The sequence below is a fragment of the Lithobates pipiens genome, unplaced genomic scaffold (assembly GCF_037356315.1).
Source record: "Lithobates pipiens isolate NorthernLeopardFrog02 unplaced genomic scaffold, aLitPip1_a1.2 Scaffold_16, whole genome shotgun sequence".
Lineage (NCBI taxonomy): Eukaryota > Metazoa > Chordata > Amphibia > Anura > Ranidae > Lithobates > Lithobates pipiens.
This window is the reverse complement of record NW_027507748.1, coordinates 410,561,738-410,583,746: the sequence shown is the minus strand read 5'-3', so window position 1 is coordinate 410,583,746 and position 22,009 is coordinate 410,561,738. Positions and strand designations below refer to the sequence as shown.

The 22,009-nt window shown below is 45.6% G+C and overlaps 1 protein-coding gene across 2 annotated transcripts in view; it reads left to right on the top strand.

Annotated features, from left to right (window-relative positions):
- Positions 1–22,009, top strand: part of TRAT1 (T cell receptor associated transmembrane adaptor 1) — a 91,491-nt gene that overhangs the window by 21,380 nt on the left and 48,102 nt on the right. For both annotated transcript variants that reach the window (XR_013274576.1, XM_077482440.1), the window contains exon 2: positions 1,167–1,268. Coding sequence is in view for 1 of the 2 variants with exons in the window: in XM_077482440.1 (XP_077338566.1) it covers positions 1,167–1,268 (102 nt within the window). In the remaining variant the exon portion in view is untranslated. The remainder of the gene's footprint in view (positions 1–1,166; positions 1,269–22,009) is intronic.

Here is a 22,009-nt window from a genome sequence, read left to right as displayed (position 1 = left end):
CAGCCAGGAGCACTCTTGGATAAGTCTCGCTCACAGACTTAGTAGCCAGGGGTGTGTTACCTTGATTAGATTGTAGAACAGCTTGACAGTACCAGAACCTTTAAGCCAAGTACTGTATGAGTAGTTAGATATAGGTGTGTCCTCCAAATGAGTTACCAGGCCCTTCTGAGAGACCAGCCTTCATCCTGGCTCTCTCCAGCAAGGGTCTTCCTGGATCTTTTCAGCTTGGCTCGGCTTCTTCAACTTAGGCAAGACAGCCTAAGGACCACCTCAGGAGTAGGCTTTTGGGCCTACTGCAGAAGATGCAGCGACCCAGCCTCAGGCCAGAAGGACCTGAGGTAAGAACTGACTAGAGCAGATGGCATCTGCCCAATAAATACCCCTTCCCAGAATGCACAGCAGCCAGGAACCTTCTACTTGGCTGTTTCCGGAAAAAGAATATTCATTACAGCTTAACCTAATTCTCACACTGTCCTGAGGTACCAGTGACACCTACTGGCAACAGTGGGAAATGCACAACCCAGTCAAGTTTAGAACAGAACCAAATAAACCATTTACGATCAATCTGAGCTGTTTACAGCTCAGCCAAAAACGAAATTTACACTATAGCCCCAATTTTTAGGAACAGGGGACTACACGTTTATAAACTGTTTGTTTATAACTATTGCTGATGAGTGCTTCATCTCTGATCCTGAAAGTGTGTAGTTGGGAAGGGTTCATTATTTAAAGGGGCAGAGCCTGCCACGCACGCTGGAGACAGTATTAGCAATGCTTCTCATTGTTTTTATAAAGTTTTACATTCAATAAACATTAGCGGTACTGCACCATTGGAGGCTTTGTATATATTTTTCTTGCTGGGCTTTAATTGCAGAGTGAGAGAAGGAGAGTTAAAGCAGAGTCTTCATTAGAGGTGCCACACTATTCCCCAGAACTGATAATCTATCACATATGGTCCACACAGCTTTATGCTCAGACAGACCTCCTTTAATTTGGGGCCTTTCACTATGGTAAGAGGCAGGGTCTCACTGGGCGACACTTTATAGTATCACCTACTGAGAAATAATGGACACAGTTGGGAACATTTACTGTATATATATACAAATATATATATATATATCACAGCACAACAGTGACTTGACTTCTTTTTTCCTGCTGCTTTCTTTCAGACGATTGTTTCAAATACCTGGTACCACTGGTGGTTATATCTTTGGCTTTCATTTTTCTGCTGACCATTAACATTGTGCACTATGCCAAGAAGCATAGAAAAGGTAAGTGAGTTTATGACACAGAGTTTACCTATTAATTTTAAAAACCCAGACAAAGGATTGTGCTATAGTCTCGACCAATAGCTGCAATAATTGCCTAAAAAGTCAATACCTAATGCTTATATAACATTGAGGTTGGGTTCACACCATTGCGAATTGGATGCAGGAGATTGTGATCGCTCTCTATGGAGCTGGTTCACATATCTCCGCAGCAGGTCCAGTGCGTTTTGCGGAAAATGTTGTGCATCTTTTGGTCCATTTCAGGTCCAAATTCAGCCCAAAATTCGGGCTGAAATCTGACCTGAAGCGGTGAACCAGCATGCAACAGACCCCTGCTGTGAGCCGCATGCAGTTCATATGTGAACCTAGCCTAAAGAATTAGTCTTACATAACTTTAAAGGAAAGAATACAAATGATCTGGTCTTGCCCTGGATTCCAACCTGAGCTGAGAGATTGCCACATGATTAAGCAAGGCATAAAAAAGATGTACACATTACTCTAAATTAATGCAGGGTGGTGATGTCCTGGTTTCCACATTGTCCAATATGAGAATGATCTGCATTCATTGAGTTAATGCAAGGCATTCTCTGAATATCATCTGTGCCGAGCAGCCAACCTCCTGTGTTCAGAATGCAGCAGGACAGCCACTCAGCACAAGACCTTGAAGCTAGTGGATGTGACTGGCCTATCAGTGTCTACTACAGTGCTTCCCGGTGTTCTGTCAAAAACTGTTGGGCCATCGGATAGTTTCCGCCCCGTACTTGCGCAGTATGGAGGACAAGGAGATGCCGAAAGTCTCCGAAGAACAACGGAGCCTGCGCACTCCAGGTGCAAGCCCCACCATCCAAGTGGACATACGGTAGCACATAGTAACAGGGCCCCTCGCGGGCTCGCTTCGCTTGCCACGCTTCGGGCACGGCCTCGCTTCGCTCGGCTATTTTTTATTCTAACTATGTCCCCATGGAAGGTGGTACTTGAACCTGGACTCACTGCGCAGGCGGCGTTCATCTTCGGAGACGTTCAGCGTCTCCTTGTCCTCTGTACTGTGCAAGTGCAGTACAGGGCGGACACTATCCGACGGGGGACAGTATTCAACACATCACCGGCTCTTAGAGGGATTCCACAGGTATGGTATATGCATAAGAAAAATATTGTGTGATACTGCGCTACGGAATAAATTAAAGTGAATTAAATATTGAGTAAAATGTATCAATAAAAAATGGGAAAGCTGCCTCTACAAATTGCTACTACCCAAAGGTCGAGCAAGAAGAATGAGTGGAATGGTGTAGGAATGATGCTAAACCAATGGTGAATAAAAGTATAAGGTTAATAAAATAATAATAAATTAATTATAAATAATAAAACCCAATGGCTATGACAAGAGTGGGTCCTGCTATGCAGAAATAGTGTGTAAATCAAAGTGGTAAAGATCAAAAATTAGTGAATACCAAAACTTCAAATATTTGTGTAAGACCCTCTGTCTAGTGGGTGAAAATTATGGCTAAGAAAAATGTTTTTTTGATTGTTAAAGCGGGAGTCCACCGGGACTCCGCGTTTTTTTTTTTTTTTAAAAGCCAGCAGCTACAAATACTGCAGCTGCTGACTTTTAAATAGTGACACTTACCTGTCCAGCGCGCCCGCGATGTCGGCACCCGAAGCCGATCGCTCGCTCGGCTGCCGGGTCCCGCCGCCATCTTGGGTATGGGAATTAGGAAATGGAGCCTTTCGGCTTCATTTCCCGGTTCCCTACTGTGCATGCGCGAGCCGCGCGGCGCAATCCGGACGGTCCCCGCTGCCTCTGGGAGCTGTGTGTTTCCCAGCAGGCAGCGGGGCACTTGCTGAAGGGGGCGGGCGCTTGCGGAACGGGGCGTAACGTAAGCCCCGTTCCGCAGAGAGCTAGCCCGGAAGTGGGTGCAGTTACCTGGATTATCCAGGTAACTGCACCCCCCTCCCCCCTGAAAGGTGCCGATTGTGGCGCCGGAGGGGGGGGGGATTCCGATGAGCGAAGGTCCATTTTAGGGTGGACCTCCGCTTTAATGTGTTTAAAGGCACCCAAAACCAACAAAAAAAGAGGAAAAAGATGAAACAAAGAAAATAATGAATTTAAATTAAATTACATGTTAAAGTGTGTTAGACCCTCTGCATGTGAAATCTATAGTGTTAACAAAAAAAATATAGTGTTAACAAAAAAAATATAGTGTTCATAAAAAAAATATATAGCGTTGACAAAAAAATATATAGTGTTGACAAAAAAATAAAATATATAAAATATTGGTGCCTGTTATATATAACAGGCACCAAAATTTTATTTTTTGTCAACACTACATCTTTTTTTGTGAACACTATAGATTTCACATGCAGAGGGTCTAACACACTTATTATATTATTTTATTAACCTTATACTTTTATTCACCAGAGGTTTAGTGCCATTCCTACACCATTCCACTCATTCATGGTATATGCATAGTTTCCTTGGTCCTAGCTGGACCAATGTACCTTTGTAAAAATATCATACCTGGTGTTTTGTTTTGCAGTGAAGTGTTACTATTGTTGACAGGATTTCCATGTAGACATTAGGTGTAGGCAATGGCCATTTTGGGTAGAACTTACATACAATATTGGAAATTGCAGGTACAAAACCAAGGGCATGGCGGGAGACTCAGGGCAAGGGCATCACTGTATGACCCAGTGACAACCACAAAGTTGCCACTGAGCTTGGCTAGACGTTTTCAAATGTTCTGTCTAAATTATATATAGAATTCTTGATCTATCCAGTCAGAGTTGTTTTGCTGGCTATGTTTCTCTCCCCCACATATATTTGGATGAAAAGACTTCCGTTGCCTACTGGTCCCCTGAAAATGTATTTTCATTGGCCAGGCCACGTCAAGTGTTTGCAGGCTTTTTTTCTGTAGCAGATTGACTAAGAGAGACAACCAAAGTACAGTGTATCTAAACTCTTTCTCTTTTTTGTTTTGGATAAGTACGCAAGAATTAGAACCCCTGACAGGTTCTTATTGCTTTCTCTGTAACTGCTAAAGAGATTCACCCTCTCTAATTATCCTGGTGACCATTATATGTGGAAAAGTAAGTGATGGCAAAATCCCAAATTTTGAGTTGCCAGCAATAGAGAAGAAATCTTCCAATGTGGACACATGAATGGCTTCAGATATGCCTTAAAGCAGACCTTCAGGCATTTTTTTCAACTTTCCATATATTAAATCTTCTGCCCTTGTTGTTTGAACTTTGGATAGTAAAACATTTTTTTCTGCCCGTAAATACCTTATACAGCCCACTTCCTGTTTCTTGTCTGGTCATTAGCCTAGGCTTATGACATCATGCACAGCTCTCTCTCACTCTTGTGAGAGTTTGCCAGGAAGGGAGGGGGGATAAGGGGGGAGTCATAAGAAGACCAATGAGAGCTACAGGGCTGCAGAGATGGAGGTGTGCCTTTATGTGTCTGTATATATCCAGGAAGTGAACAGGCAACAGCTTCAGCTGCCCACAGTTAAAAAGGCTGCAGCCAGACTTAGTGGAGGGAGATTTCTGCAGCATATTTGGCACGTACAGAATCACAGTATATATAAAATAATATGCAAAGTGGTTGGAGGGAAGCTTCAGAATGGCAAAGATGTTTGTATTACAAATTATGTGAGCAGACTGTAGTTCCTCTTTAATCATTTGAGCCATATTGGGATATTACGTAATTTGTGCAACGTGTTTATGCAAAATAGTTCTTGTATACTTTAAAGCGGAGTTCGGCCCCCCTCCAAAAATTAAAAGTCACCTGCTACACATACTGTAGTGGCTGACTCTTCATTTTTAGGACACCTACCTGTCCTGGAATCCAGAGATGTTGGCGCCACAGCTGATGTTTCCAATGGCTGTCGGGTGCTGCTGCCACCATTGACGTAAGGGAACCCGGCTGTGAAGCCGCGCTGCGCTCTCTTACTGGCCTGGCAGCAGGGGAAGGAGGAGGAGGGGGGCCAAACTTCTGACATACCTTGGCAGCGAGGTCTGACAGAAGTGGGGACAGGGTACCCGTCTAAACAGGTAAATACTCACCCCTCCCCCCAAAAAGTGGCAAATGTGGCATGGGGGGGAGGAATCCGATAAGCGGAAGTTCCACTTGGGTGGAACTCCGCTTTAATGCTTAATGCATAAGCTTTTTTTTTTTTTTGCAATTGAAACAGAACTTTGTAATAGTTGTGCAAGGATTTCCTAAATGTCACACAGTATTATTAAAAGGCTTTAAACAGGAGATTCAAGGATAGGCTTAAAGGAGTTCTATGCATTAAGGTGAAAAGCCTTCTGTGTGCAGCAGCCACCCTCAGCCACCCTAATACTTACCTGAGCCCCATCTCTAGCCAGCGATGTCCAAGAGTCCCTCGGCTGTCTCTCCCTGCTGATTGGTTGAGACACAACAGCGGTACCATTGGCTCTCGCTGCTGTCAATCAAAGTCAGTTAGCCAATCAAGAGAGAGTGGTGGGGCCATATGGCAGCTCCGTGTCTGAATGGACACATGGAGTTGAAGCTTGGCTGCCCTCATAGCAAGATGTTTGCTGTGGGGAGCACTCGACAGGACGTAGGGGCCAGGAGTAGCGCAGAGGGACCAGAGAAGAGGAAGATCTGGGCTGTTCTGTGCAAAACCATTACACAGGGCAGGTAAGTATAACATTTTTGTGATTTACAAAAAATTTATAAACTAAACAAGACTTTACAATCACTTTAATTACAGGGAAGCTGAATTCAGACTTGTACTGTTCAAGGTGTTGAGTTTAAAGTAGTTCTAAAGGTAGAAGGTTTTTTACCCTAAAGACCCACACACACTATCAGATTTTCTGCTGATTTTTGTCTTTGGATTTACCAAAACCATGTAGTGTAAGGGTCTGCCTGATTGCATACAAATTGAAACTCCTAAGGTTTGTCCTCATATTATATAGTTTTGGTAAATCTGAAGGAAAAAATCTGCAGAAAATCTGATAGTGTGTATGGGGCTTTATGCATTCACTGCATTATGGTAAAAAGCCTTCTGTGTGCAGCTCCCCCTCCCCCCCTACACTGAGCCTAATCTCGATCCAGTTTTCAGATGTTTATACTGAAATATTAACAGTATTATATTTATGCTGCAAGTAGAAATAACACAATTCCAAATTGCTATACCATATATTTAAATGGTTTTGTTTTGTATATGTTAAAACAATTAAGTTACCAAAAGGTAAAAATTAAAAATTAATACTTTACCGGAGATTAACATTTTTTTGTTTTGAGAGATATATTCTGTGTTGGTGGTTAGAAGCTGAACCGTGAGAACCTTGAGTGAAGAGTGTAAACAAGTTTTGCTGGTGATTGCTGTGCTATGCCGATATGTATTCTTCTACATATTTTTGTTAAAAAAAAATCGCAATAAGCGTATATTGATTGGTTTGCGCAAAAGTTATAGCATCTACAAAATAGGGGATAGATTCATGACATTTTTATTATTTTAAGCAGTTGAATTTGAGCAGTTGAATTTCAACTGTTTTGTTCATTTTTATTATTATTTATTTTTTAATAGTAATTGCAGTGATCTTTTTTTATTGTGACTGTGACATTGTGGCAGACATATCAGACACTTTTGACACTATTTTGGCACCATTGACATTTATACAGCAATCGGTGCTATAAATATGCACTGATTACTGTGGAAATGTCACTGGCAGGGAAAGAGTTAACACTAGGGTGCGATCAAGGAGTTAAATGTGTTGCCCAGGGAGTGATTCTAACTGTGGGGGGAGGGTACTGACTTGGGGAGGAGAACGATTGGTGTTCCTATATGCTAGGAACACATGATCTGTCTCCTCTCCCCTGACAGGACGTGGATCATCCACATTCCTGCTCTGTAACAAGTGATCACGAGTGCCCGGCGGACATCACAGCCACCAGGCAAGGGCATCGGTTCCTCGTGACTTGGCTGCTGCGCGCACGGCTCTTATACTGCCAGCAAGCCGAGGACATCATATGACACTCACCAAGGATGGGAAATCCCACATGTGGACGTCATATGACACTGGGCGGGTAGGGAAGTGGTTAAACAGCCTTTTTTTTTCTTTCCTTCATTCAGCCTACTAATTAACCACTTTCAGACCGGACCATTTTGCTGGTAAATGACCAGAGGTCTTTTTACACTTTGGCACTGCGCTGCTTTAACTGGTAATTGCGCGGTCATGCAATGTTGTACCCAAACAAAATTTGCGTCCTTTTCTTCCCACAAATAGAGCTTTCTTTTGATGGTATTTGATTGCCTCTGCGATTTTTATTTTTTGCGATATAAACGTAAAAAGACCGCAAATTTTGAAAAAAAATGATATTTTCTACTTTTTGTTATTAGAAAAATCCAATAAACTCAATTTTAGTCATACATTTAGGACAAAATGTATTCAGCCACATGTCTTTGGTAAAAAAAAAGTCAATAATTGTATATTTATTGGTTTGCGCAAAAGTTGTCACATCTACAAACTAAGGTACGTTTTCTGGAATTTACGCAGCTTTTAGTTTACGACTGCCTATCTCATTTCTTGAGGTGCTAAAATGACAGGGCAGTACAAAACCCCCCCAAATGACCCCATTTTGGAAAGTAGACCCCCTAAGGAAATTGATAAGAGGCATGTTGAGCCCATTGAATATTTTATTTTTTTGCCTCAAGCGATTGAATAATGACAAAAAAAAAATTTTTTTTTTTTTTTTACACAAAGTTGTCACTAAATGATATATTGCTCACACATGCTATGGGCGTATGTGAAATGACACCCCAAAATAAATTCTGCTGCTTCTCCTGAGTACGGGGATACCACATATGTGGGACTTTTTGGGAGCCTAGCCGCGTACAGGGCCCCGAAAACCAAGCACCGCCTTCAGGCTTTCTAAGGGCGTAAATTTTTGATTTCACGCCTCACTACCTATTACAGTTTTGAAGGCCATAAAATGCCAAGATGGCACAAAACCCCCACAAATGACCCCATTTTAGAAAGTAGACACCCCAAGCTATTTGCTGAGAGGCATGTTGAGTCCATGGAATATTTTATATTTTGCCACAAGTTGCGGGAAAATTACAAACTTTTTTTTTTTTTTTTTTTTTTTCACAAAGTTGTCACTAAATGATATATTGCTCATGCATGCCATGGGCATATGTGAAATGACACCCCAAAATAAATTCTGCTGCTTCTCCTGAGTACGGGGATACCACATATGTGGGACTTTTTGGGAGCCTAGCCGCGTACGGGGCCCCGAAAACCAAGCACCGCCTTCAGGCTTTCTAAGGGCGTAATTTTTTGAGTTCACTTCTCACTACCTATTACAGTTTTGAAGGCCATAAAATGCCAAGATGGCACAAAACCCCCACAAATGACCCCATTTTAGAAAGTAGACACCCCAAGCTATTTGCTGAGAGGCATGTTGAGTCCATGGAATATTTTATATTTTGCCACAAGTTGCGGGAAAATTACAAACTTTTTTTTTTTTTCACAAAGTTGTCACTAAATGATATATTGCTCACGCATGCCATGGGCATATGTGAAATGACACCCCAAAATAAATTCTGCTGCTTCTCCTGAGTACGGGGATACCACATATGTGGGACTTTTTGGGAGCCTAGCCGCGTACGGGGCCCCAAAAACCAAGCACCGCCTTCAGGCTTTCTAAGGGCGTTACAGTTTTGAAGGCCATAAAATGCCAAGATGGCACAAACCCCCCCCCCCAAATGACCCCATTTTAGAAAGTAGACACCCCTAAATTTAGGGGTACACTAGTGAGACTAGGTAATAAATGGCGGGTGCCCTGAAACTATAAAAAAATAACTAACCAACCAGCGTCACCTGTAACAGTTATATGGTGATCACTGGTGAAAGGGTTAACTAGGGGGCAATCAGGGGGCTTTATGCGGTAGTATATGGGGGTCCCTGGCGCTATAAAAAGCTGCGGCGAACCTAAATACCTACCTGCCTAACTAGCGTCACCTGTGACACTAATACAGCGATCAGAAAAACGATCGCTTATTAGGCTGGGTTCACACTGGAGCGATGCGGGAACGCCACGAATGCGCGGCGGGTTCCCGCATCGCATGCCTCCCGGCGGCAGTTCACACTGCCCTATGCGAACTGCTGGGAGTGTCAGTGAAATGTTAATGACACCCCCAGATCAGTTCGCATATCGCAGTGCGATCTGCAAACTTGGATCGCATGGTGTGAACACCCATGCGATCCGATTCTGCTGCGGACCAAAAAAAGGGTCCCGTGCGAGTTTGCGGCGGGTGCGGCGGGTGCGACACGAATTCAGCCATACTATCTGTATAGCTGAACTCGAATCGCACAGAGATCGGATGTGATTTGCACTGCAGTGCGGTGCGAATCACATCCGTTCTCATAAACCGCTGCAATGTGAACCCAGCCTTAGTGACACTGGCGACGGGGGGTGATCACGGGGTTAAACCTTTATTGGGGGGGTTAGGGGGGTACCTTAGAACTAAAGGGGGCTAACCCTAACTGCCCTAATAGTTATTAGTCACAAATGACACCTGCCGGGTGATCAGGGGGTTAAACCTTTATTAGGTAATAAATGGCGGGTGCCCTGAAACTATAAAAAAATAACTAACCAACCAGCGTCACCTGTAACAGTTATATGGTGATCACTGGTGAAAGGGTTAACTAGGGGGCAATCAGGGGGCTTTATGCGGTAGTATATGGGGGTCCCTAGCGCTATAAAAAGCTGCGGCGAACCTAAATACCTACCTGCCTAACTAGCGTCACCTGTGACACTAATACGGCGATCAGAAAAATGATCGCTTATTAGGCTGGGTTCACACTGGAGCGATGCGGAAACGCCGCGAATCCGCGGCGGGTTCCCGCATCGCATGCCTCCCGGCGGCAGTTCACACTGCCCTATGCGAACTGCTGGGAGTGTCAGTGAAATGTTACTGACACCCCCAGATCAGTTCGCATATCGCAGTGCGATCTGCAAACTCGGATCGCATGGTGTGAACACCCATGCGATCCGATTCTGCTGCGGGCCAAAAAAAGGGTCCCGTGCGAATTTGCGGCGGGTGCGGCGGGTGTGGCGGGTGCGGCGGGTGCGGCGAATGGCTGAACTCGAATCGCACAGAGATCGGATGTGATTTGCACTGCAGTGCGGTGCGAATCACATTCGTTCTCATAAACCGCTGCAATGTGAACCCAGCCTTAGTGACACTGGCGACGGGGGGTGATCACGGGGTTAAACCTTTATTGGGGGGGTTAGGGGGGTACATTAGAACTAAAGGGGGCTAACCCTAACTGCCCTAACAGTTATTACAGTCACAAATGACACCAATGCAAAAAAAAAAAAAAAAAAAAAAAAAATGACATTGGTGTCACTGTGACTGGGGGGCAGGGGTAATTGGGGGGGTGATCGGGGGGTAAAGGGGGGGTGTGAGTGTGCCTGGCATGTTCTACTGTGTGTGGGATGTGTTGGTGCAACTCACTGATCCGCTCTCCTCCGTGTCGGAACGAAAAATACCGACACGGAGGAGAGAATACATCACTTCCTCTCCTGTGTTTACATTACAGGAGAGGAAGTGATGTCACCGGGGATTTCCATTCGTCGGGAGCGATCGCGAGGGGGTGGCCATGAATGAATGGCCGTCCCCTCGTCCGGGATCGCTCCCGAACGAAAACCGACCGCCGCAGGCACCGGGCGGGGGCCCGATCGGGCCCCCGACCCGCGGGAGGCAAATCACGTACATCTACGTGCTTATGCCTGCCCGTGCCATTCTGATGACGTACATCGGCGTTAGGCGGTCGGCAAGTGGTTAAGTGGAGTGATTAATTGGTCACAGGTGCTTGAGGCCTATATAACTTTCTGTAGAGCATATCTGAATCTGACTGACTTGCTGGTTAGAAGCTGAACCGTTGGAACCTTGAGTGGGGAGTGTGAACAAATTTTGCTTTTGACTGCTGGTGATTGCTGTGTTGCATTTTTTGTTTTTTTGGGGAGGTTTTCTTTGCAGTTTTTTTGACACCTTCTCTGTCACTTTTTAAACAGCCTTTTTTTTCTTTCCTTCCTTCAGCCTAGTAATTAAGGGGAGTGGTTAATTGGTCACAGATGCTTGAGACCTATATAACTTTCTGCAGAACTCATTTTGAGCCTGCTGGAACTTAGACCAAGTGGAACTGGACTAAGTGGTGAGTTCAAAACCAGAGCTGAAAACAGGAGGTTATAACAGGGTTCAAAGTACCTGTGTAGTGTGAGTACCTGAGAGTCTGAGTAATGTGTGGATCATTAGTACCTGTGTATTGTGCACACTTGTGTACCTGTGTAATGTAAATGCACATGGGCTGCGAGTGCACATGGGCTGCGAGTGCACATGGGCTGCGAGTGCACATGGGCTGCGAGTGTATATAGACTGCGAGTGCACGTGGGCCTGCAAGTATGGATGGGCGAACGGTTCGGTCCAAGCATAAGTTTGCGCCGAACTTTCTTTGTTCAGTTGTTCGGCAAACAGCAGAACAAACGGGTCTCGTTCGGCTCCCCAAACCAACCACAATGCATTGCGGTGCTGAACAGTGCACTGCAAGCCCTGATTAACTGACGCAGTGAAAGCTTCAGCCAATCAGGGCACAGAGCACTGTCAGGGTCATGATTGGACGCGGTCATCATGACTTTATCCAATCATGGCTCTTTCCTGCCCCACAGTATAAAAGAGCAGAGCCCTGTTCTATCAGTTAGTTGGTGTGCTATACTGTGCTATTTTGCTTCCAATTGTCAGTATCGAATATTAGTTTAGTGTCAATCTAGGGATAGTGTGAGTGTAGTGAGGAGGACCATCATTCAGCTTTGCATAGTGAGCAGCTAGATTAGGGACAGCTGATATAGTTTCAGTGTAGTGTAGTGAGACCATGTCAGTAATTTTGACATTAATGTATAGCTAGAGTAGGGACAGTTCAGATAGCGTCAGTGTAGTGACGGTTGAACATTTTATTGTGTTACTGCCAGTTTAACGCCATTTACTTCTGTGTGTATTTTGGCCAGTTTAACGCCATATCGTTTTGGGTGTGTTACTGCCAGTTTAACACCAAATAGTTTTGTGCGTTACTGCCAGTTTAACGTCAAATAGTTCTGTGTGCATTACTGCCAGTTTAACGCCATATTATTTTGTGTGCGTACCTTCCAGTTTAATGCCATATAGTTCTGTGCATCACTGAACATTTGACGCATTATATTGCAGTATATTATAGTGTATCCATGGAGTATGTCTGTGTAGTGTAAGTACTCAAATTAAAGTACACCAAACACTGTCTTACATTGATTAAAGTGCATCTACGTACAGATTCCAACTTCTTTACATTTGCTAATAAGCACCATCCCCTCCCTCCCAATTATGTCGGAGAGGACAACAAGGAGAGGCAGACAGTCCCTTGGCCCTGTAAGGGGGCCAGCAACAAATGTGTCCACAGGCAAAAGTGAACATGGTGGTCAGTCCTCAGGCAGACCATATTTTTCTGTGTTTAGTGAGTTTTCAAGTGCTATCCAGCCACCGCATACAGAGGAGGTGGTGGACTGGCTTACTAAACCTTCCTCATCCTCTTCACCCTCTGACATGCAAGTAGAGACAAGTGTGCAGTCCCCTGCAGTTGCCAGAGTGGATAAACCTGCCTCCTTGTCCATATCTATTCCTGCCATAGCCCCAACATCAGCCATTGAGGAGTTAGCTGAGTTATTTGACCACAGCGTCAGCCACTTGCTCCTTGGTGATGCCCAGCCATTACTGGATTCAGATGTTGGTTCTGAGGTTGAGGATGACAGGAACATGAGCCTGGAGAGAGGGAGGAACACTGGTAGACAAATTGGCATTCATGTTCCCCAAGCTGCAGCGTATAGCCAAGTTGTCATCAGTGGTAATGATGGAGATGGAGGTGATGATGATTAAGAGGATGAGGTCACTAATGCGACTTGGGTGCCAGAGGAGCAGAGGAGGAAACTGAAGGTGAGGCAGCACAACCACAAGGAAGCCGACATCAAGAAAGAGTAGAGCGCAACCACCCTATTCCATCACATTCTGCAGCTGTTATCTCCTGGCCCACTCCCCAAAGTTCAGCTGTCTGGGCCTTTTTCAGCAAATCTGCAGCAGATCGCACTGTTGCTATCTGCAAACTGTGTCTCAGGCACATCAAACGTGGCAAAAACGCCAACCATTTGGGTACCACATGCCTAACAAGACATTTACCATCCAACCATTCAGCCCGTTGGCAAGAGCACCTAAAAGCCACACAAAAGGGGCACAAATCTGTCCCTCTTCCTCCTCCTTACCCATCCTGAGTGACCCCGAGAAGTCTGCTTCTCAAGCCTCTGCAAATTTGAGATGCATGGGCAACCTCATGGTTCAAAGCCTGTGAAAGGACCCAAGAATATGTGGCATAAAGGAGAAGGATGATTACTGGTTGGCAACCCTCCTTGACCGTTATAAGGGGAAGGTCTCAGAACTCATCCCGTCACCACAGAGAGTGCAGAAGATAAAATCTCTTGAGGACACTTTAACCACTTGGGATCCGCGCTATTGCAAAATGACGGCAATAGCGCGGACCCACATTTTCGGGACTACGTCTATTGACGTAGTCCCGGTTACGAGCGGCCTGCGCGCCCCCTGAGGGGCGCGCGCGGCACGCTCTGTGATCGGCGAGTCCGTGAGACTCGCCTGATCACCGATCCGTGTAAGGGGTCGATCCCGACCCCTTATCACGTGATCAGCTGTCAGCCAATGACAGCTGATCATGTGATAAAACGGAGCCGGTAATCGGCTAGTATTCCTCCTCGCGCTGACAGCGCGAGGAGAAAAAAAAAAAGCCGATCGCCGGCGGCCGTGTTCGGGACATCAGTCCCGATCACGGCCAGCAATTTAAAAGGACACCTGCCCCCTGCCAGTGCCCACCTGCCACCCGCAGTGCCATCCTGAATAAAGTAAGTGCCCCCCTGTCAGTGCCACCCAGCAGTGCCCATAGTGCCCACAGTGCCACCCAGCAGTGCCCACAGTGCCACCCAGCAGTGCCCACAGTGCCACCCACAGTGCCACCCAGCAGTGCCACCCACAGTGCCACCCAAAATCTGCCTCAGGTGCTGCACCCCAGTGCCGCCCATCAGTGCCCAGCAGTGCCGCCCATCAGTGCCCAGCAGTGCCGCCCATCAGTGCCCAGCAGTGCCACCTATCAGAGCCACCTATCAGAGCCACCTATCAGTGCCACCTATCAGTGCCCATCAGTCCCATCTATCTGTGGTACCTATCAGTGCCCATCCGTGCCACCCATCCGTGCCACTTATCCGTGCCACCCATCCGTGCCATCTTATCTGTGCCCATCTTTGCCCATCAGTGCCGCCTTGTCTGTGCCCATCGGTGCCGCCTTATCTGTGCCTATCAGTGCCCACCAGTGCAGCCTATCAGTGCCCACCAGTGCAGCCTATCAGTGCCCACCAATGCAGCCCATCAGTGCCCACCAATGCAGCCCATCAGTGCCCACCAATGCAGCCTATCAGTGCCGTCTAATCAGCGCACTTCAATGAAGGAGAAAAATTACCCGTTTGCAAAATTTTATAACAAACTATTAAAACATGATTTTTTTTTTTTTTTTTTTTTGCATCTTTTTTTGTTTGTTTAGCAAAAAATAAAACTCCGAGCTGTAACTAAATACCACCAAAAGAAAGCTCTATTTGTGGGAAAAAAATGATAAAAATTTCATTTGGGTACAGTGTTGTATGACCGCGCAATTGTCACTCAAAGTGCATCAGCGCTGAAAGCTGAAAATTGGTCTGGGACTGAGGGGGGTTTAAGTGCCCAGTAAGCAAGTGGTTAAAGAGGATTTTATTGAAACATTTTTCCTGACTCCAGTAAGTTACAGTGTGGTGGAAATCGTCATTCTGAGTCTTCTGTTGGTCAAGAGGAGCGCTGGAGAAGGTGTCCACCTAAGTGAGGCATTTCAGAATTTTTTTAGTCCCCACCACTGATTTGTTGGGCTGCCCTGCATCCAGAGTGCTTTCAGAACAGGCATTCAGTGCTGCAGGAGGTTTCATTACTCATCATAGAACATGTCTATCCACAGACTCTGTGGACCGTTTGACTTTTATAAAAATGAATCAGTCCTGGATTACCAGCTATGAAGCCCCTGATCTCGATATCACTGATTAAGTCTTTTTGGGATGTGTAATCTGTGCAGGACTTCGAAGCTGCCTAGCTTTTATCTGGAAGAATGTTTTTGGTATAGGTTTCATGGGCACAATTAACACCCAAAGACCAATTTTTCAGCACCTGTTTAACAGGTGCATATCATTGCAGTTTTTTTTTTACAGCAAAGCCAATTCTTCTTTTCATCAAGATTACCTCTATAGGGTTACGATGTGAAGGCGCCACAGACACCCGAAGACCATTTTTTACGCACCCGTTACTTCTATCAAGTCAAAGTCAGAATGTATCCAAAAAAATCTCTAATCTTGTTCCCAGTGCACTATATTGTGGGCTCATCATACACACTGGCTCCCCAGCTTTTTTTGGTTTTATAAATGCAATTATTGCTGCAGCAGATTCTAGACATGGTACAGATATGCCTTTTTACAGGTAGACTAGGTAGACTGCCCCCCTAGGCACTATATTGGAAGGAATTTTTCATTTTTATGCTTTCACGTTAAAAATAAAAAAATCACTGCTCATTTAAAAATGATGTTTTTTTACAAACTTTTTTATTTTTTATTGATACATGTCCCCCAGGGCAGGACCAGGAATCCTATAACTAGTGATGCACCGAAATTTCGGCTGCCGAAACATATCGGCCGAAAATGCCCTTTTCGGCAATTTGCCGAAAGAGAAAAACGGCCGATAATGGAGCCGAAAATGGGGCGTGGCCTGGGTGGGGGGCGGGGCCCCGCCCACCACCCCTGGTGACGCCCATCATGCAGGATTGGACGGATGATCTGTCTATCAAAGTGCCCGGACAAGGGGGAGGGGTTGCGTGTGACGGCGCACGGCCGGGAACACACAGCAATTGAAATGAAAGCTGTGATGTTCCCGGCGCTGTTATCAAACAGGCGGCGGAGGCGGCTCTCTTCCCTGCACACAGTGCACAGGCTGGCTGCAAAATGGCACACAGGCTGCAATGGGGCACACTGGCTGCAATTGGCTGCAATGGGGCACACTGGCGGCAATTGGCTGCAATGGGGCACACTGGCTGCAATTGGCTGCAATGGGGCACACTGGCTGCAATTGGCTGCAATGGGGCACACTAGCTGCAATTGGCTGCAATGGGGCACACTAGCTGCAATTGGCTGCAATGGGGCACACTAGCTGCAATTGGCTGCAATGGGGCACACTGGCTGCAATGGGGCACACTGGCTGCAATGGGGGATGCCTCCTGTACCATGTCCCCAGTCTCTGACCATCTCCTGTACCATGTCCCCAGTCTCTGACCATCTCCTGTACCGTGTCCCCAGTCTCTGACCACCTCCTGTACCATGCATGCAGTCTCTGACCACCTCCTGTACCATGCATGCAGTCTCTGACCACCTCCTGTACCATGTCCCCAGTCTCTGACCACCTCCTGTACCATGTCCCCAGTCTCTGACCACCTCCTGTACCATGTCCCCAGTCTCTGACCACCTCCTGTATAAAAATATTTTTTAAAAACAGTCATTTTCGGTATCGGTTTTCGGTTTTCGGCCTAGTGTATTTTTCATTTTCGGTATCGGTTTCGGCACCAAAAAACCCATTCGGTGCATCCCTACCTATAACCATTGTATGCCCAATTACTTGCATATAAACCTTCAAAATGGGTCCCATTGACTTTAATGGGGTTCCTTGGGTCCGAACTTTTGTGGTGTTCGAAAGTTCTGGTGCAAACCAAATAGGGGTCTGTTTGGCCCATACCTATCTGTGAGTGCACTTGGGTCTGCGGGTGCACGTGGTCTGCAAGTACCTATGTATTGTATTGTTGAGTAGTAGTGTCAGGAAGCTAGTTAATAGGTAATTTGGACAGGGTATAATCCCAATCCTCATTAAATTGGTAGGTACGATGCCCGGCAGCTGTGGAGATGCGACTCAGTGTACATCCTGTGGCATGTGTGCGTTCCTTGATTATCTGATCGAGGGCGAATACTCCTGTGTAAAATGTAAGCACATTGTTTCCCTGGAAGCCCAGGTTCTGAATCTAGGGAAGCAACTGTCCGCACTGAGAAGACCCTCCATACTAAAGGAGAGCCATGAACGTACGCAGCAGGTACCGTTAGGGGCCAGCACAGAGGAGGGTGGAGACAAAGAAGTGCATTTTCCAGAAAAGAGTAGATGGGTGACAGTCGGGAAGGATGGAGGGGGAAGTGTCAGAGAGGCCAATCCTGGGCTGAAGCATCCCAATAAGTATGCTCCATTGAGTGACATTAATTAAACCAGTCAGGGACCAGCACTGCTGCAGCTGAGGGACTCTCCTAGCTGCCAGGGGAAGAACTCCTTCAGTGAAAGGAGGGTGCAGATCTGCTGGGAGTAAAGATGGCCAAAAAGTTAGAGGGGTTTTTAAAGTAGGCAACGGGGGGGGGCAGAGGTAGAGATAGTCAGTCAGTGCAGCACATAGTCCAGAGTGTAGTATTGGGAGCATTAGTGGTAGGTTGACTAAAGCACCTAAACCCAAGGTAAGTATAGTAACTGTTATACCTGAAGGTGCCACACCTTCAGGTATGGCACCTTGCCCTCAACATGGGGAGGGTGCTTTGGGGTCCCAGGGTTGAATGTTCAGCGGGAGCGGTGACAGGAACAGAGAAAGGAGGACGGCCTGGGACAAAAAGAAGCTGGAGGAAGAAGTGGGAGAAGAAGCTGGAGGAAGAAGGAGAAAGCCAAACGAAGACCGGAGGAGAATGGAGGAAGAAGCAGGGCAAAGAAGAAGACATTTTTAAGAAAGGAATTGTCAAAAACCGGCTATTGTCTTTTGTCACATTTCACTGCTTTTTTTGGTGAATGTGTAGGGGTACAATGTACCATATACCCATTCACATGGGAGTCCAGTATTTGGGGGTCCCTTTGTTAAAGGGGGTCCCAGATTCCGATACGCCCCCTGCCCACAGACCCTCTACAACCACTGAGCAAAGGGTTGTGGGGTTGAGGCCCTTGTCCCATCAACATGGGGACAAGGTGTTGTGGGGGGACCCCAAAGCACCCAGCCCATGTTGAGGGCATGTTGCCTGGTATGGTTCAGGGTGGGGGGGGGGGCGCTCATCCTTGTGCCTTTCCTGACCTGCCAGGCTGCTTTCTTAGATAAGGGACTGGCATGAATTTCCCCTCAACATCCATACCAGACTCAAAGGACCTGGTATGGACTGGTGGGGGGGAACCTACGCCATTTTTTTTCTTTGATGTTTACTGTATATTGTCGGGAACTGGCAATTCATTACAGCCGCAAGCAATTTTCAGTGAAAATGTTTCCTTTATAAATGTAATTTTTCTGCGGTACAGTAATAAACACGGAAAAAGTGTGCTACTTTACAGGCATAATATAGACACCCCCAGGCACAATATTTAAAGGAATTTTTAATTTGTATTGTTTCACCTTAAGTATTATTAAAACCACTGCTCCTTTTAAAAACATTTTTTCCAATTATTACATGTCCCCATACACTTTTTATGGCAAAAAACTTGCATATAAGCCTTCAGTGAGAACTTCCCTCATATGTGATCTGACAGGCATGCTTGCTGGCAATAGCGCTGCTTTCCATTTGCATTAGCGCCCAGTTTCTGAAAGTTGAAGTCTTAATTGGGCATTATTTTCTGGGACTGCAGGATAATTTTTCGGTGCTATAGTAAATGACCCCCTTTATGTCTTATTAAACTTAGACTTAGTCAGTAGCATTGCTAGGTGGGGGCGGGGGGTGCAGGCCACACCCGGGTGACATCCGCCAGAGGGGTGACACCCGGGGATTGCGGCACCGCTAACACCGCCTGCTGCCCTGATGATCTGCATCTCGCTCTGTGCCAGTGGAGCGGTCTAAAGCCACTGGTGCCTTCTCCTCTCTGTTTACATCCAATGAGGAGGAGGAGCCCGAGGGACACACACCGGTGTGTTTACGTCCACAGCCATGCTGTTCTGAGGTCTGTACTGTACACTTTATTATAAGTAGATGGACATGTGCGGGGGCACGCTATGGGAGGGGTGAGGGAGCCTATGCTGATGGGGGATCTGCATTAAGGGGGTGTCTATACTGCAGGGGTCTGCACTAAATGGGGGGTGTCTATACTGCAGGGGTTTGCACTAAGGGGGTGTTTATAATGATGGGGGTCTGTATACTGATGGGGGGTATCTATACTGTGGGGGTCTGCACTAAGGGGGTTGTCTATATTGTGGGGGTCTGCATTAAGGGGGATCCTATACTCATGGGGGGTCTGCACTAAGAGGGGATTCTATACTGATGGGGGGGGTCTGCCCTAAAGGGGGGTATCTGCACTAAGAGTGGGAAGTCTACACTGATGGGGGTGTACTGTGGGAGGGGTCAGTACTTAGTGAGGGGGGGGTCTATACTAGCGGAGGGTGGTCTGTACTGAGGGAGGGGGTCTGTACTTAGTGGGGGGGTCTATACTGACGGAGGTTGGTCTGTACTGAGGGAGGGGGTTCTGTACTTAGTGGGGGGTCTATACTGAGAGAGGGTGGTCTGTACTGAGGAAGGGGGTCTGTTCTTAGTGTGGGGGATCTATACTGAGGGAGGGGGGTCTGTATTTAGTGTGGGGGTCTGTACTGAGTGGGGACTATAGTTGGTGGAGGGGGGGTGACACCAATATTTTCCGCACAAGGTGACCCCAACCCTAGTGATGCCAATGGACTTGGTAACACTTAGTAAGTAGCTTTCAGTGGCTCTACAGACTTGTGAAAACAAACTAGGTGTTGAATTTAACACATTTGATTTCTTCTTAAAACAAAAACCTTTAAGCTTAAACCTCTTTTATAGTATATGGATAATTTTGTTAACCATATAACGTGGTCATTTAACCAAGACTTATTTTAAATGAGGATACATTTAGAATGAATTTATTTTTAAACCCATCACGACAAAACCATTGTACAGACTTTGGTATAAGCTTTTGGAGAGACATACAAAAATTTGTATTTCTGTTAATATTTGGAATATACTGTAATTATATCATGCTCCAGGTAGAAAAAACACAATTCCAAATTCTTATACAATATATTTAAATGAGTGGAAAAAAAGTATTCCTGCGCCACGTCAGGGAAATAGAGGGAGATAGGGTACTGCTGCACACACTGAAAGGGAAATATCTGAACCCCGGGGAATAATGAGTAAGAAGGGTAGTGGTGCGCTGTACACAAGGAGGATATATCTATTGATAAAAGAAGTATATAAAATTCGCAATGGGGGGATATCCAGTAAACAATACAGGTCTGGGTATGTCTATGTGACTAGTTTAAACAGCAACACTCATTTCTACTAATAGTCCACAACATAAATACATAAAATAGTGAAAATTCATATAAAATCCAAAGTGCAACGTGTTGCGATCCTGTAGTAGCATAAAAGTGCAAATATTCCAATGTGCCGCTGTGGCTGATAAAGCAATAATGTTTGTTATTAGTGTAAAATCTACAACATAAAACCGTGAAATAATAAAAACAAGAAAGAAGAAAAAACACAATATAACATTCAAAAGTGCAGCGTGTTGCGATCCTAAAATCGCATAAAGTGCAGGTGTTCTGCTGTGGTGCACATAGGCAAACCTTCAAACATAAATAATAATTCAGTGACAAAAAATATAAGTGTATCAGACAAAAAGTCAGTTTTCAGTGCAAAGTGCTGCGATTATTCTCAAAATCGCATAGGATGTGACTTCTTCGACAAGATATACGATGTGGAGCTGTTGCAATGGGAAGGGCAGTGGTGCTGGTGGAAGGGGATGTGGCCTTGGTGGTCCCGTATATACCAGTAATGGATGTCCCCTTACCTTACCGCTGTAAGGTAACAGCGTATATATAGAGAGCTTTTTGGGATCCTTTAGCGGAATTTTCCCTTTGATGTGGGGTGCCCAGGTCCTGACCAATGATATTGTCCCTTTAATGGGGTTTCCTCTGTGGTATTGCAGTCAGGGTTCCTCAGTGGTATGGCATATACATGGGTTTAAGCAGAGATGGAGGAAGAATACTCCATAGTGTAAGATGCTTCAACAGGTTTATTGTTATTAAAACAGTTTAAAAATACTCACAAACAAACAGTCTGTACAAGCAGTGTATAAACGAGCTGCGGGCACGGTCTACGTCACTTCCTGGTTGCTGTGTCCCGACGCGTGTTCGTCACATGACTTCATCAGGGGATAAACACAACAGTAGGAAGTGGGAAGTAGGAAGTGTTTTAGGATCACAATATATTTAAATGGTTTCGGTTTTGTATATGTTAAAACAATTCAATTACCAAAAGGTAAAAATAAAAGATGAATACTTTACTAGAGATTAAGATTCTTTTGTTTTGAGAGATATTGGCTGGGTGACCCAAAGGATAACTTTTACCCTCATTCAAACATCTTTCCGCTCTGTTTTTTCTCCTCTCGTATCTCCATCTCAAGATCCCCCTCGGCTATGTGTCTCCAATCGAAACCCCCCCCCCTCCCCCTCAAGAAATGGGTGTGGAAATGCCTTACACGTCGTGATGCCAAACTCATGTAATTTCCTGCCTAAAGATCTATAGGGGCAATCTCGAACCTTTATTCACAGTGGCC